This window comes from Siniperca chuatsi, linkage group LG14 (genome assembly GCF_020085105.1).
Source record: "Siniperca chuatsi isolate FFG_IHB_CAS linkage group LG14, ASM2008510v1, whole genome shotgun sequence".
NCBI classification, from domain to species: Eukaryota; Metazoa; Chordata; class Actinopteri; order Centrarchiformes; family Sinipercidae; genus Siniperca; species Siniperca chuatsi.
The window spans coordinates 23,369,176-23,385,719 of NC_058055.1; the positions used below are offsets into that span (position 1 = coordinate 23,369,176).

Here is a 16,544-nt window from a genome sequence, read left to right on the forward strand (position 1 = left end):
TGTTCTTGGACCACATGCAAGTCATACTGAGTTGGTCAGAGTAGATGTTGAGCAAACAAAGCATAGGACTTTGACACTGGAGACTGCAGTGGTGGAAAATAACAAAGTACATTTACTCAAGTGCCGTACTTAAGTACAGTTTTAAGGTACTTGTATATTACTTGGGTTTTTCCATCTTATGCTACTTTATACTTATATTCCATTACATTTCAGAGGGAAATACTGTACTTTTTGCAAAATGTATTTAACAGCTATAGTTGCTATACTTTTCAAATTAAGATTTTATATTCAAAACATAGAGACTGTCCTACCAAGAAGAACAACGTTGTTTCAGCAAATGTCCACGACACATGTTGATGTTCAAGTGAAAAAGCCCTCTAACTGCTGTAGTAATGATGGGAGGAAAGGAGGAAGTCAGGTGACGTTGTTATAGAGTGACAAAGTCAGTTAAAATGAAGTGATGTTATCAGAGCTCTGCAACCCGCTCCTAATTTCTGCTAGGGGCTAGCAGCTCGAGGCTACATTAGCTGCTACTAGCATAACAGACCCAAATATCCGATTGAACTGTTGGCAGTCAAGTTGCATTGTGGGTAATGTAGGCGCCAGGTTGCGACAAGAAAGAAGAATACATAGAATAAAAAAGACAACAGCCTTGTTTCCACCCAAAGTACCTGGAACTTTTATTCCCAGGAGCTACTTTTCAAGGAACTAAAAAGTTCCTTCAGCCCATTGTTTGCGTTTCTAAAGACCTGCAAAGATTAGACAAATTACACCCATTAGGTTACACTCATCACACAGCTGCACACATCACCTGCAAATCAGCACAAGGGCCTTGGCTTATTTTGACCTATACACTCTCACCTGTTTTAAATACTGAGCTTACTGGTGTGTAATGGTAAAATTGAGAGCCACTGCTTCCTCAGAGCATTGTAAATATTAGAATATGGTAACATAAGCATTACGTGTCTTTTTACATATATAGAGCCAATATACACACAATTGTTTCTGCAACTATTTATTTATCTGCAAAAATAAAAATGCGCAAAATACAGTGTTTGTGTGCTTCAGCAGGAGGCATTGGAAGAGGGCTGCTGGTGGTCGCAGGAGTAAACATAATAGTCTCTGCAGCGTGCAGTTCAATGTACCCATCCGTTTCATCTGAAAAACCCGTTGAAAAAAAATAAACGTTGTGTTTCACTGCAACGACATTAACAAGATCATTTTGTATGATCAGTTTAGCCAAGCCTTGCCTTAACGAACACCACAATTCTACACCATGAGCGGTTAGCATTAGCGGTTGGCTTTAGCATGTAGCTAATGTTAGCTTTTGGCTAGGGTAACAATAGCATGACAACCGTTAACGTTATAACATTATATAGTTGTAATTAACATTATAGCGTTGGTCGGAGCTTGACCAATCAGACATGTACCGCGTAGCAAGCCCCACCCCGAAAGTTCCTGTACTTTTGGAAAGCACTACCCCCTGAGCAGGGACCTTTTGGAGGGTAAAATAATGTTCCCAGAACTTAATTTAGACCCTCCAAAGATTTCTAGTCCCTGGGGAAAGTTCCTGCGGTGGAAACACAGCTAATATCTCTGGTTCTGCTGCATCGATTTTGATAATTTTTTTAACTGTCCATCGTAAGTCCGACAACGTTATATGAGTGCAATGCTAAATCGGTGGAGTACTCTTTTAAGTAAATTATTGAAATACTTCTTCCACCACTGGTGTCCTGAATCCTGCGCGTGGTTAAGTTTCCACAACAAAAGCACTTCAGTTAAGCTTAAGGAAAGGTTGTGGTTTCAGTTAATTGTTAAAGTTAGCACGTCATGTCTCATGCTTCAAGTCACTTTCTCAAATACTATTTCAATATTTAATCAAGACCATAATCTTTACCTAACCTCAACCAAGCACTGTGGTTGCCTAAACATAACCATAAAAAAGGTTAATCATACTAATTAGTATGAATGGATATTGTTGGGAAAACAAATGAAATGCGTTGTCAGTGAATGTTTCGCAGATACTTTCAGTATAAAAATTTTACGATTTGGCAGATAGTTCATTAAAACGTATCCTCATTATGTTGATTATAATGTTTTATTGGGGCAGCATTAGTTTCAAACTTTCAAAACCTATTTGCTGTTGCAAATTCATGGAATATGAGCAGAAATTCTAGCAAATTGGGTTGGCTGATATAGGGCTCATTGATTACCATGATAAGGGCTGTTTCAGTGCTATGGTTAGCTCTGAACACGACTAGCATACATCATAAACACTGTGTACTCTTATAGACCTACTATGAAAATTATTGGGGCAGCTGTCTTGATATTTGTGCTATACTGCCAGTGTGTTTTGAAACAGAATGGTTACATTGAGGCACACCATTCTCAACGACAACATGTACCTTCCAGAGACAATCACTAGGAGTAAAAAGTAGTGACGTAGCAACAGAACTCCAGTCACTTTTTGTCTAATTGTGTTACAATTAGACATTCAGCACCCGTGGGACAAGTTAAACTTAAAAAATGGCCAGTACAAACAGGAACAGGAGAGCAGTTTACTAGTTGTTTCTGTAACTTGACCCTAAATACTTGATTGTAGTATGCAATATGGCTTTTTTATTGGTCAATATTGTGTGTATTTGAATGACTCTTGCTTTTAGATTGGCCTAACGTGCACAATCAAACTAGCAATGGTTAAGTGGTTTGACATTAGGGAGTGTGTATGGCTAAGAATTGATATCACATTGGATGTTTATAGGTTTACCATACCTACTTTTATTGTATTACACTTTGGTCTAGTGTATAGAATACGAGGTCATTTATTTAACACAAGGTTGTATAATGAAATTTAAGTTTGTAGTCCCTTCATACTACACATATAGAACATAACAGATAATTCAATTAATATTAAAATAGGGTGATCTAAAAAGCATGATATTTGTGAGACAGTGTCTGTCCACTCTGACTGCGTTTGAGCACCAAGCATCATCGATGTAAACGCAGAGGCCTCCTTCTTTCATCTTGCCTGAGTCTTGCCAAGCGGAAGACCGCATATGTGTACTTGGCCCAGTTTGGTAAAATGGTTCATTTACCAATTAATGTGCTAAGACTGTATGTTTTTTTCTTTTCATCGATAGCCCAAATTGTCTATTATAAATACACGTGACAACAAATCAGAGGCTTAACTTAAAGTATTTGGCCTGATGTAGTATTGATACAACAATTCTGAATGAATGACACATGTACACTATTTCCTTTTGTTAATCTAGTTTTTGAATGTTTAATATGAGTGTGAAAGGGTGATGACCTAAGACAACATCTAATATTCTGAGATCAGAGAGTTATGGTTATAGCTTGATTTGAGAATTCACCACACCTTAAATAAAACTCTTAAAGTAGTAAGAGCAATTGACTGTAACAAGGTGTCTGTAAAAGAATCAAATAGACCACGACGTAAAGAGAAACTGAACTCACATAGGGTATAAAATGGTGTAGTAGCCCTGTGTGTTTCCATGTTTCTGTACGTTAAATTGTTCTTGAATTATCTTTGCCTTCTGGATTTTCTTTCTCAACTACTGCAGATCTAGCAGAGACATGACTGCTTACGACTGCACTACACATTACATAAAGGATTGTGTTTCTTATTCCAATCACAGTGGAGTGGCAGCTGAAGTGTCATGGCTTTACACTTTTAATCAGCCAATGGGTTTTTAAATGTCAGAGAAACACTGAGAAGCACCCTGAAACAATCTAAAACAATGTGGTAGTGTCTCTGTGCTCTGATGACCCTGGATTCACCAACGCAGCACTTCACTGCTCTCTACACTTTCAGAGGAAATTAAACTTAACTATGCACTCGTGATTGTCACAATGGTAATAAGGAAACACAAGGAATATTCAGGTAGCAAATTCCACCGACCTGTGGATATTGGCATTGGTTAATTACAACTTATCTGAAGACACGATACACTGGTCCTTATAGTCACTGTGAGTCATGGAAAATTCCAGAGCTTCAAAGCGGGCCACTCTGCTGTGAGACTTTAATACTGACTACCTAAAGACTTAACTTGATTGTTTTATTGTTTTTAAAATGTCAGAAATAAAGGTAGAGGTTACACGCCACTATTCACCATGGACATGTGTGTTGCAGGCCATCGTAAAGATTTGGCAGTTGTAATTGATAATTGCCCAGTTTCGTCATTGGGAATACATTAAGTTTGATTTTACTTTACAATTTTAATTTTCATTGTGAGTAAATTTACTTTGTGAGATAAGGGCATTAGAGTTTTGGACTGTGTGATTTGAAGACGTGACCTTGGGCTTTAGGAAATTGTGACAGGCATTTCTTACAATTTTTTGACATCATATAGACAATAGACGACAACAATTAATTGATTAACCAAGAAAATAACTGTCAGATTAATCAGTAATAAAATTTAATTATCTTTAGATGCAGCCTTGAAAAAAAGACTAAACAACTGGATGATGATGTTGCTCTGTGTCTGCTGGGGGTAAGAAGGTAATTGTTTGCTAACCCATAAGGCAATTATTCAGCACTGTATGTCAGGGCTGTGCGTCTGGCAGCTTGTTTTGGAGTTCTTCTGCCCCCAAGTGGCAAAAAAATGTCTTATTGCACCTTTAAGAGGGGCCAATCAAAATTCATTTAATGAAATTACCACACAGTAAATTATGCACTGCAAACCTGGCGCTAAAGAAGTATTCCAAGATATAAGTAAATAAATTAAGTGTACACACACCATGCACAGAGAGAGGGAGGAGGCTCTCTTTTACCCCGGGCCCTGTAGTGGTTTAATCCAGCCATGAAAAAAATCCTTTCTGGAGAGTTATCATAGTCTAACAATAATAATAATAATAAAACTTTATTTATAAAGCACTTATCAAAACAAAGTACAAAGTGCTTCACAAAGAGAGAAATATTAGAGATGCTTCAGTTTGGGTGTAAGTTTATAAATGGTTCTGGCAAAGGTTAGAGATGACTATGTTTCGGTATGTGCTCTGCATTTACAAGGAACAAGGTACAAGGTAAATTCATTTTTCATTTTCATTCATTTTACAACACAGGGCTGTGTAATGAGATTTGAGTTATATTTCTTTTATGCTTCTCACAAAAACAAACGTGATATAGAAAAATTACAATTCATAAAATCAGGAAAATAGCAGAAAAACAAACAAACAAAAAACATTGAACATTTGCTCTGTGTGTTTGTGAAAGACTGTGGAAGTGTGTGTTGATGTTGTTAGTGAGTGTGTGTGTGTGTGTGTGCGTGTTAAAGTTAGTGTGTGTGTGCGTGTGCGTGTGTGCGTGTTAAAGTTAGTGTGTGTGTGTGTGTGTGTGTGTGTGTGTGTGTATCAGTACCTGGACAGTGGAGGGTCTGGGTGGTTGTTTATTTAGCTCCTACATAACACCCTCCATTACGCAGTGAGTATCAGTATCAGTATAAGAGCAAGTAATTATTAAAATTATCAAATAATAAAGTATTTACAGAATTATAATTAACTAAATTATATTATAGCAACATATATATATAACCTGGTTATAATAGAATTATAATTATTATTACAAATCACATAATGCATATTAGTCAGGTCTTAATAAGCCAGATCAATTATGGGCCTACCAAGCAGGTTGACTGATATGTACAAAATAATAATAATAATAATAATAATAATAATGATGATAAACAATTGAAAAATAAGTCATAGAGTTGTATTTCTCAGGTTCCACTGGCTGTCCTCTGGTCGTGACATGAGGTGATACATTTTGCTGCAATCGTCTCATATTTGAGAATTTCTCCAAGTAAATATCGGAGTGTCTCTATGTCTGTTGTGTTTTCAAATTCATGGTGTATTTTTATTCAACTGGGAAAATGTTCATTTCTCAGAGCCTGGTTTTTGGGGCATGAGGTGAGGAAATGTAATTCTGACTCTACCTCTCGTCTGTCACACTGGAAGCAGAGTCTCTCCTCCTCTGTCATAGCTCTGTCTATGTCGACCCTTCTCTATAGCTAGGCTGTGTTCGCTGAGTCTTTTTTTTACTGTGGTCAGATAATTTGCTAATATGATATATATATAATACATATAATATGTCTCTCTTTAGGGTCAGATAACATTTTAATATGTGTTTTTGTTGTTTCCTTATATAGTTTTCTTACGATTCTATTATTGTTTTATCCCATTTGTCAAATTCATGATTTAATTTTGGTCCCCAAATTTCACTTCCATAGAGAATTATTGGTTCTAATACAAACCGGAACATTTTTTTTGCCAGATTTTAATTGGAATGTAAAATTTTATATTTCTTCTAATTGCGTAGAAAGCTCTTCTTGTTTGTCTCTGAGATCTTTCACGGCCGTGTTATAGCTTCCTGTGGAGCTTATGTTGAGGCTAAGGTATGTGTAGTTTTTTGTATGTTGTAATTTAGTGGTGTCCAAATAGAAATTGTGTGTGTTAACCTGATTTCTGGATTGCTTCTGAAGAACATTATCTTTGTTTTTGTTGTGTTTACTGTCAGGGCCCAGGTCTGACAGAACCTCTGCCGGAGATTATGGTGCTGCTGCAAACCTTCTTTAGTGGGTGAAAGCAACGCTAAGTCATCTGCGTGCAGGAGACCCCTGATCTCTGTGTCATTCAGGGTGAGGCCAGGTGCAGTGGAATTCTCTAATTGGTTTAATCAGACTTTCTACCTACAGTTCCTACATGAAACTGCTCACAACAAGGTCTGTGGATTATCTTGAGTAACCGGGTCATGATTTCTGGAAAGAGACATTGCTGTTGAGTTTTTCAAATGTATTTTTTTTTTGGCACTTTGAGCACCACAAGCTGAGTGCCATCTAGTCCTATTATATTAAAAAATGGCAGACATCTCTACGGCAGATATCTCCAAAACTCGGCAACTCACACCAAAACAATCTAGATGGATAAATAGCAGTAAAAATCTGTATTTTTGATTTTGGGGTGAATTGTCCCTTTAAGTACAATTTTGATATACTTGTACTTTACTTTTCCATTTTCTGCTACTTTATACTTCTACTCTACTACATCTCAGAGGGATATGTTGTACTTTTTATTCCACTACATTTATTTGATAACTTCAGTTAATTTTCAGATTCAGATCAATACTTTATAATATAATCAACAAAAAAATTATGATGTATTATTATAGGTTAAGATAAGATTTTATTGATCTGCAGAGGAAAATTCATAAACTACACAACAGTATATAAAATAGGCTAATTAAACCTTTACCAGCTGCAGCATTAAAGTGATGTACACATCAATGCATCAGTAATTATAATCCAGTAATATAATAGACATTATTCTGAAATGGGCCATCCCTCATAATGAGTACTTTTACTTTTGGTACTTTAAGTATATTTTAATGTTAATACTTTTGTACAATTTTGAATGCAGGACTTGCACTCGTAACAAGTATTTGTTACACCATTGTATTGCTACTTTTACTCAAGTAAAAGATATGAATACTTCTTCCACCACTGAATGCAAGCATGCAGAGTATATATTGAGTGATTCATGTAATAGGTTACTCACTGTTTTATTGTTTATTTTATTGCTTTTGTGTATTTTATGTGTTTTATTTCTTTATATTTCGTCATTCACTGTGATATTTTATTTCTCTTGTTGTGAAGCACTTTGTACTTTGTTTTGATAAGTGCTCTAAAAATAAAGTTTTATTATTATTATTACTTTGTATACATGAGGTATGTGGTTATGTACAGTACATGCATAGTCTTGTTGTGCATATTAACCAGAAAATAAAAACCCCATCACTTACAATAACCCAAACAGTTAATTTTCAAGTCGTCCATCTGTTAGTGAGTGAGCTGACAAATCGATGTCCCTTTACTGTGTGAACCCTCTCACCGGAAGTACCACCTTTATTCCGGCGCCGGGTCAAGACTTTTATTTTGACAGTCGCCCTAGAAAGTTCCGTGTGCTTCCTTGCCTTTAGCTCGACAGTGGTGCTGCTGCTGCTGAGCCTCAGCAGTGTGTGTGTATGCGTGTGTGTGTGTGTGTATGCGTGTGTGTGGATGGTGGACTGACTGTTCCCGGTGAAAAAACACCGACCCCCCGGCCTCTTGAAAATGCCTCACCGCCGCATGTAAACGGGCGAAACTCGCGGAGGGGAGAGAGTCAGGTCTCCAGGCAGGTTTAGAGGAAAATAAAGGCAGGATGTTGCAAGTTTTAGCTTGTGGCGCCGTAGTTTTCCCGGGTCTCTTCTTCGCCTTCAGGAGAATCCTGCCGTGTGTGTTCAAACACTGGAGCGATGCCGACGTGGTGCTGGTCAGCGAGAGGTAAACTAGCTAAATTCATTACTTTACACAACATAACGTTACAAAACAACACCTAGCATTTAGCTTATTTATAGCATTTGACCTTGCTTAGTGGCTTGAAGCTAGTAACATATCTCGCTCATTCAGTTAGCTTAATGTGCTGTTACAGTATGTTATTTTTTTCCATGTATTACTATGACCACTACTGAAATTGCATTGCCAGTGTATTTATTTTTTTGCAAATGATTATTTATTTTTTATTTAGTTTTTATTATGACAAAATGGGCACAGTAATCCCCAAAGAGTCATTACAAGGATGATTTGCAGATATCACAGCTAAACTATGGGTCCCTGTAGGAATATAGAAATGCTAAAGTGATATCATAGAAGACTGATGCCAAAGCGTAGGTGCACACTGAGTCTTGACAGATATGCTATTAGACGTTAAGTTTTATCTGTGTGTATGAAAATGGTCCTGTCTTTGAAAGATATAGTATATCTACGAGTACTCAAAAGTTCCACAAACATGCATGTTTTCATGACTGTTCACATCCAGTAATTCAGCCTTGGATTTTTCCTGACATCATTAAACCCTTTCATCCACCAGGGGCCTCATAACTGGTCCACATAGGAAGTGACATTTTTTGTTATGTGAACAAACCTGAGCTTGATCCACGTGTTATTTTTAAATTTGTGAACAAACTAAAGTAAGTCGTTACATCTGCAGCCTCTTCAATAATTTTACATCTTGTGGGTATTGCATTGCAAAGTAGTAATAATTGATATAGTTTGTTTTAGGGATGCACCGATATATCGGCCGAACATCGGTATCGGCCAGTATTCGCCTTGTTGACTGCTGTCTGCAAATAGGGTGACATTCACATTCATGTTCATCTGTTGTCTCGCATCAATTTTGCACTGGCTAATTTTGTGTTGGTTATTTGTATTTGTTGTATAGCAGGCTAAAACTGCTTTTGAAGCAGCTATTTTTTTTAAAAGAATCTTTTTCATGTGAAAGAAGGTTATTTTAAAGGTTGTTTAATAAATTTGTATGATTGAATTTATGCTCATTCAAAGATAGTATAATGAAGGGCTGAATGACTTTAAAACAGTTCAGTTATGTTTTTTTATAATGAAGATTTCTTTGAACAAAAGGGGGAATAAATAAGAACAAAAACAAAATAAACAACAACAAAAAAACATTGGCATTGGCTATAGGCCAATTTGTTATTTTAATCATCGGTATTGACCCTGAATTTCACAATGGGTGCATCCCAAGTTTGTTTATGTGTGTGGGTCAGTATGACTTGCTCACATGTGCACAGCTCAGTTCAGTGCTCATTTGTACGCTGTCACTCTTGCTAATCCTCCTCTGAGCTCTGGTCAGGGCCGACTGCTGTGTTAGCTATGCACTGGAAAACACTGAACCCTACTCCTGAATAAGGCTTCTACTAATTTACTAATGCTCATCTAACGGAAAGTGTTGTTCTTACAAGCGTCCATGCCTCAGGGGATGTCACACTGCTTGTTCACCACTAAACCAGCCTCTAGATTCTACTGTATCTACCCTGCCACACAGGTCCCAAGCTTGGATCATGCTCGTGTCTTTGATTTTGGTGGAACAGTTTAAGCAGATACACCAGGTCCCTGTGTAAATGTCCTTTATCTAATAAGTCACTGTGTGATTTTTTTTTTCTTCTTCTCACAAAATGTTAATATGTTAATATAGTGTATATATTTCATCTTGCCCTTTGCAAATTTTATCTTGTTAAAATAGATGTGTTTGTATCCATTTGACTATTATATTAATAACTCAATTCCTTGATTGGCTGATGATCAGTTTTGCAGGCCCCTCTGCCTCCAATTAAATACATGTGGTGACAATACATGTCAGTTAACAGCTTGAAGCTTATTTATGTAATATAATGCAGTTTTTTATATATATATTAGTGTTTGAAGTAATACATTAGGTTACTGTAGTTAGTGAGGTAGCAAACATTTACACAACTGTGAAATGTCCATTTAATCACTCCCTTTTTTACTATGATACCAATCACTTAACACAGATATGAAAGCATGCAATATTTGTTTGTGGGTTAAAGGGATACTGATGTAGTGGAAGCCAAGCTCCTAAAACAATTAAACATTAAACCCTCTCTGCATAGTCGGTGCCCATGTCTTTTAAACTCCACGTCTCCAGTTCTTAATGCAAGCCTTCTGCGAAAAACATTTGAAGTCCCAAAGTCGCACAAATTTGACCGCTGGACCCAAACAGCCAATGTACCATCTGTACGTTAGCTGTAAGTTAGCTAGCGATGGATGCAGCAGCAGTGTCATGGGGAGTTTGCCGTGTGTGTTTGTGTTCAACTGATTTCAGAAGTCAGCAGTAACTCAGGTTCTTTCTGTTATTTCCCTCCAGTCTCTCCTTTTTCCTCTTATCTCTGTACGTTAATGAAGCCGATTAATAAAGCCCTGGGATTAGCGCACATTTTTTGCTCAAGTTGAAACGTTTTCAACTCATACAGGCGCATCTTTGCATCAATTCATGCCACTCTGTGAGAATTTACCTTTACAATTTGCTTTCACAGGCTGAGTAGTATGATAAGTAAACTGTTTTACATGTGTGAAATTGGTGGAATGCCCCTTTAATATGAAGCAGGCGGGGTGCATTTGCTTCTTGCAGTTGTGGTCAAGAGATTGTTTTCTATGACTGATTAAACAGGATGCATGGAAACAACACCTTACTTTGTCATTCTGTACCTCAAGATGTTGTCATTTCATTAAACTCCGTCTATTCAGATGTGTAACTGCCTTGCACACTGTGACCAGAGTCACTGATGTGAATCCGCTTTTATTTTATTTTCTCATCTACTTCCCACTTTTTTCACAAACACTGTAGTCGTAATGAGGGACACACACAGGATTTTTTCAAAGGCTCCTGTAGTTTTTGTTTGGAGTTTATCATCAACTAAGGTTGTGCTGATATGCAGTGTCATGGTGGGCTGTGTCAGTGCTGTAACTTCTTAATGGAGTGAAGTGAGGATTATTTCATCAGTATCAGTATAACCATTAGTTATAACAAACAAACTGTTGAATAAGAAGTGAGAATAATCCTCAGTCAGCACAGAAAAAGATAATCCACACACAAACAGTTGTTGAGAGGCAGCAAAGAAAGTTTGTAACTGGTCTGTGCGTCACTAAAAAGTGTGGTGAACTGTGAGACTGTAATGCTCTAAACAAAATTGTTCAAAGGATGAAAAATAGAGAGACATCTTTGCTATTCTTACCAGTCGTGGGGCAAAAATATATACATTTTGGTGTGAGAGTGGCGCTAAAGGAAAGGCCATGGTGTTTGGGTTTATCATCTGTAGGTCTGCAACTAGCAATTATTTGCATTACCGGTTCATCAGACAGTTATTTTTTAGATTAAATGTTGATAAAAACCCAATCACAATTTCCTAAAACCCCATGGTCACTTCATTTCACATTCATTTTTTTTTTTCGTTGTTTTTTTGACCAAAAGTCCAAAACCCAAATATACTCAGTTTACGGAAACAATAAAGAAAAGCAGCAAATTCTTACATTTGAGAAGCTGGAACCAGGTAACAGTTTGTATTTGTGCTTGAAAAATGACGATTCGTTGAAAATCAGCATAGTTGCTTACTAATTTTTGACTAATCGACTAAATGTTTCAGCTCTAATCATCCAGTGGCCATCTTAGTACATCTCACATAATCATCAGCCTAAGCTGTACTTTGCACTCAAGTTTTTGGTTTTTTTTCCACAAAAAGTCAACCTTCAGTAAAAGCTAGGTCTGCCACATAAGGAGAACTTGTGTCTAGTGTGTCTGGAAAAGAGAGAAGTGGGTAATAAGTGATTAGCAACATGACTGAGTTGACAAAAAGATGTAATAGTACTGGTCACATTACTGGTTTGACAGGTGATCTCTAAGAAGCTTGGCAATGCTGAAACGCTACAGCAATCAGAGCTTAGCAACAAAAATGCAAACTGAAACAATCTTATATAGTACCAGGTGCCACCTTAGCCTACTTTCAAGAAAAACACTTGACTTCACGAGGATTTATAATGCTCAACATCACCCAGCACACACTCTAAGCTTAAGAGTCTCATGGCCACAGTTACCGTATGCCTTTTAAGTTTCATACGGCAGCAGTGCTCTTAATGTAAGGACTGATGGTAGCCTAGATGGTTAAGAATGCTTTCTACCTTTCTGTATGTGCTACCTCCTCTACACAGTTTACTTGTTCAGCGGGTCTCAAATGATCAACAGCCAAACACCTTAAATTGACATGAATCTATATTACTTTAAGAACACAGTAAATTAGATGTTAACTCTTCATTGTAACTCAATAAATATATGTAATGTGTACTAAATATAAAATTGTGTACAAATATTTTCCCTCCCCATATATAAAAGGGGGTGGACAAAGTACTAGGTACACCTAACACTATGAATCAGCTTTATTGGCCAAGTATTTGACTGGTTTTTCGTTGCTCTCAATGTACTTACACAGAAATAGACATACAGCTAAAAACAAGGACTATGGTGGAGTCCAGTACAATGACACCACAATCCAAAGCCTTAAAATGATCAGAGTTGAATCAATGCCTCTGAAAATCTGAACTTTAAACAGTACATTTCTCAGAGGTCATATTTATAAGGGAAAATTAATTACATTATATAGCTGTGCTGTTAGTTACATGAAGGAAGTGTCTTTTAATAGTTAAAAGAATTGATGCCTTTCTAAAAATATGTTGATTTTTCTTAATATTAATGGTTGTTTGCCTTATGATGACCACTGACTAGAGGCCATAGTTTACCCACCTATAGGGCTGCAATTAATGATTGGTTAATCTGTCCATTGCGATTAATCGTTTAGTCCATAAAATGACAAAAAATTGTGAGAAATGCCGATTAGAATTTCCCAAATTGCTTGTTTTGTCCGTTAAAATTTATAATGATACAAAACGAGGAAGTTGTCACATTTGGAACCAGTTGGTATTTAAACAGTGAATCGATTAAGTATCAAGATAATTTTCTATCGATTGTCTCATTGATTAAGTGTTTATTTACGACTATTTGCGATTGAGGAGTTGTGATAGGGAGGGATTTGTGAAAGAGAGAGAGTTCCTTCTCGCCATGAAATGCACTTTACCCTTTTTTGCCTCTGCTGTCACTTTTTCTTTCGCTCTGCTGCAGTGCCAATGGAACTACAGATTACGTAGCCCATTTACTGGAGGAGCAAAAAAAAAAACAACCCACCTCTCCTGACTGTCAGACTCTGTGTGTGTGACAGAACATGAAAGAGCAAGTGGTCCGTGTATAACGAAACAGTCAGATGGAAGACTTGGTTGTAGTGAAAGGGAAGCTGAGGCTGTTCACTGGCCTGACACAGCAGGAAAGAAAAGACAACATTGCCGAACAAGGCAGAAAAGCATTCTTCCCTTTTCCCCCTCCGCACGCTCCTCACCCCGTCAACCTCAACCTTTCATTAGCAGAGAGAGAGGGGGTTATTGGCGGACACACAATGAATGGGCTGTGTAAAATCTGGGTCTTGTGATACAGTATGTGACCATACTGCCCTAGAAGGCAGCGAGGCGTGGGGGTAAAATATGTGTGTGTGTGTGTTTGGGAGGGTAGAGTTCGTAGGAGAGAGAGAGGCCAGTTAGTCTTTTCCAGCTCAGCCCTGTCGTTTTGTCGTTGCCGGTCACATGGCCTTCGTTGCCTTGCCGATGCCAGTGTCATGGCTGCATTCCCATGGAGATTGGTGTGAGGTGGCAGCAGGTTCAAGCAGGAAACCACACAAATACACTCTTTGTTTCTCAGTCTTGCCATTTGCAACACACTATAACTCGTTACGAAAGAGAAAGAAAGAAGTCTTTATTGGCCTTGTAAAACAAGTCATCTTTTACAACAGGACTAAATGTCTTACGCTTTCCTTGCGCTATGAGGATTTCACGGGTCTTCTTGGTTCTTACTGACTAAGTGAGACCTGACCCAGGACCTGAGTTAGGCTGGGTCCAAATGATTTTCACTCTAACCAGATTTGGGTAGGGTCCAATTGTATTGGCTAGGGTTTTAAGCTTTGTGACAATATGTCCAGTACCCAAGTGCATCCATGGGGATATGCTATCAGCTCCGATCACGTGGTGCGTCATTGTCACCACAGGGGAAAAATTTGTTTTTTGAGGCAGACAGACTGTGTACTGTGAAGTGCAGGAAAAATGACAAGGACAAGAATGTTTTGCTGCTCTTTTTGACTTCAGATGCTCGTTAAGTGATGGAGCATCATGCTGCTGCCAGTGTTTGTGTTCTCTAGCTATTTGGGTCTGTTTGCGTCGACTGTATTTTGGATCAGGTCTAATTATCCTCAGGTCTATTTTAAATCGGGTCTGACTGTCTTATAGTCCCTTTTGGAACAGGTATCTTTTTTTGAAAAATCATTTTTGACAAACAGCATACTGACAATTTTGCTATTTTCAGACCCTTACAGTAGAGGAGCTAGAAATGTAAAAATTGCCCTTAGGGTGGTCCTAGAAGAATGTGGCCAGTAAAATCAACAGAGTTTATCCCTTTGGGAGCATGAATGTGCTCAGTGAATTATGAGATATCTTATGAGATATCATGTATGCACTGTTGAGCAAACTAACTTGAACTATATCAAAGATTGTGGAGTGCCGAAAATAGAAATGGTTCATCCTCCAGGGAGCATTAACTGGCCAAACTGGACATTAGATTTTGATACTTGTGTACAAAGAGGTCATTTTGACAGTTCAAGGAAATTCAGTAATTTGTTTTTTGAGATACCATGTCAGGGACAAATTCTGGCCTGATGATAGTTGATGAGGAAAAGTCATTAGTCATATTAGGAATCATCCACCCAAATTTCATGGCAGTCTGACCCCTAATTTTTGAGATAACTTATCAACAAACTGATAAACAGAACAGCTGACTGACATCACCTTGCTAGCGGCAGAATCTTAAAGAAATACCGTAATTGGTTATATTTCTGACTTTTGACTAGTGGACAGGGTGCGAAATTAACAACCCGGTAACATGCCAAAGCGTGTAATACACACGCCGGTCCACCGTGGCAGCGTCACCTTTTCAACACGTTCTCATTCTGCAGTCAAGTTAGCAATAATAAATATGCAACGTTTGGTTAGACTTTCAAAATAAAGGTTGCTTTGAAACATTTCAGGCGATGGTTGCAGCTTGGTTAGGTTTAGGCCCCAGAACTACTTGGTCAGGTTTAGGGAAAAAATCATGGTTTGGGTTAAAATAACTACTTAAAACAATCTACGTTGACTATTGGTTTCACATGGGAAACAAACCTCAGTCTCCTATGTGAAAGTTCTGTGTTTGACCGATTACTTTTATGTTTGATCCTTATTTTGAGATCAAGACTTCTTGAGTTGCATTCAGGCTTTAATTGATTAACAAATTAAAACAATTTTGATTCAGATTTTGCTCTGGCCTCTTCTTTAAGTTTGTATTCAACTTAATATCTTATTATCGCAATGAAATGTACTGAAATGAATGTATATGTGACACAAAAAGGCAATTTATAATTTTGGCCTGTAAAAAATATGGCCGGTGGATTTTTTTTATCTACCAGTCCCCTTGGCCGGAGAGTCAAAAAGTTAATTTTGGACACTGATAGTGGAAGCTTCAAATAATAACCAAAATGGGTGTTGTTCAAACTCAACATTTTTACTTGCCAATACACTGCAGTTTTACAAAGAAGAAAGTGAACAGACTTAAGCACCCGTCGTCTCATATTCATCACTAAGTTAAAAACTATTTTAAACAACCCGAATTACATTATTTAGTTACTTTAAAAGCAAAATAATTAACAACAGACTCAATCTAGACCATCAAACCCCATGATTTTTTCCATAATCCTTTCTATTTGGAAAGGTATAGGTCCAGGAGGGGTGTTTATGCAAATATGATTAATTTCTAGTGGTAAAATGAATTAATAGTCCTCAGCTCAAATCGCTTTAGTACTGTCCTAGGACAGTATTAATCCTAAACAAGGCCTACAAATCACAAGAAATTGTATAAATTCAAAATTAGTTTTCTTTCCAGCCCACACAAGACTCTCATCTGTAATGAGCAATGTTGCACTAGATGCAATTTCACAAGGTAACCTGTGTTTGTCTTCATTCATTGCTGTGGGTGGTGATGAGTAGGTGGTGATTTAA

General features: G+C 37.5%; 1 protein-coding gene across 1 annotated transcript in view; it reads left to right on the top strand.

Moving 5' to 3' along the window:
* The first annotated feature begins 7,957 nt into the window (after positions 1-7,957).
* The window catches only part of tlcd3a (TLC domain containing 3A), a 36,157-nt gene continuing 27,570 nt past the window's right edge, over positions 7,958-16,544 (top strand). The window contains exon 1 of the mRNA XM_044221366.1: positions 7,958-8,336. Within this exon, the coding sequence (XP_044077301.1) occupies positions 8,215-8,336 (122 nt within the window). The 5' untranslated portion in view covers positions 7,958-8,214. The remainder of the gene's footprint in view (positions 8,337-16,544) is intronic.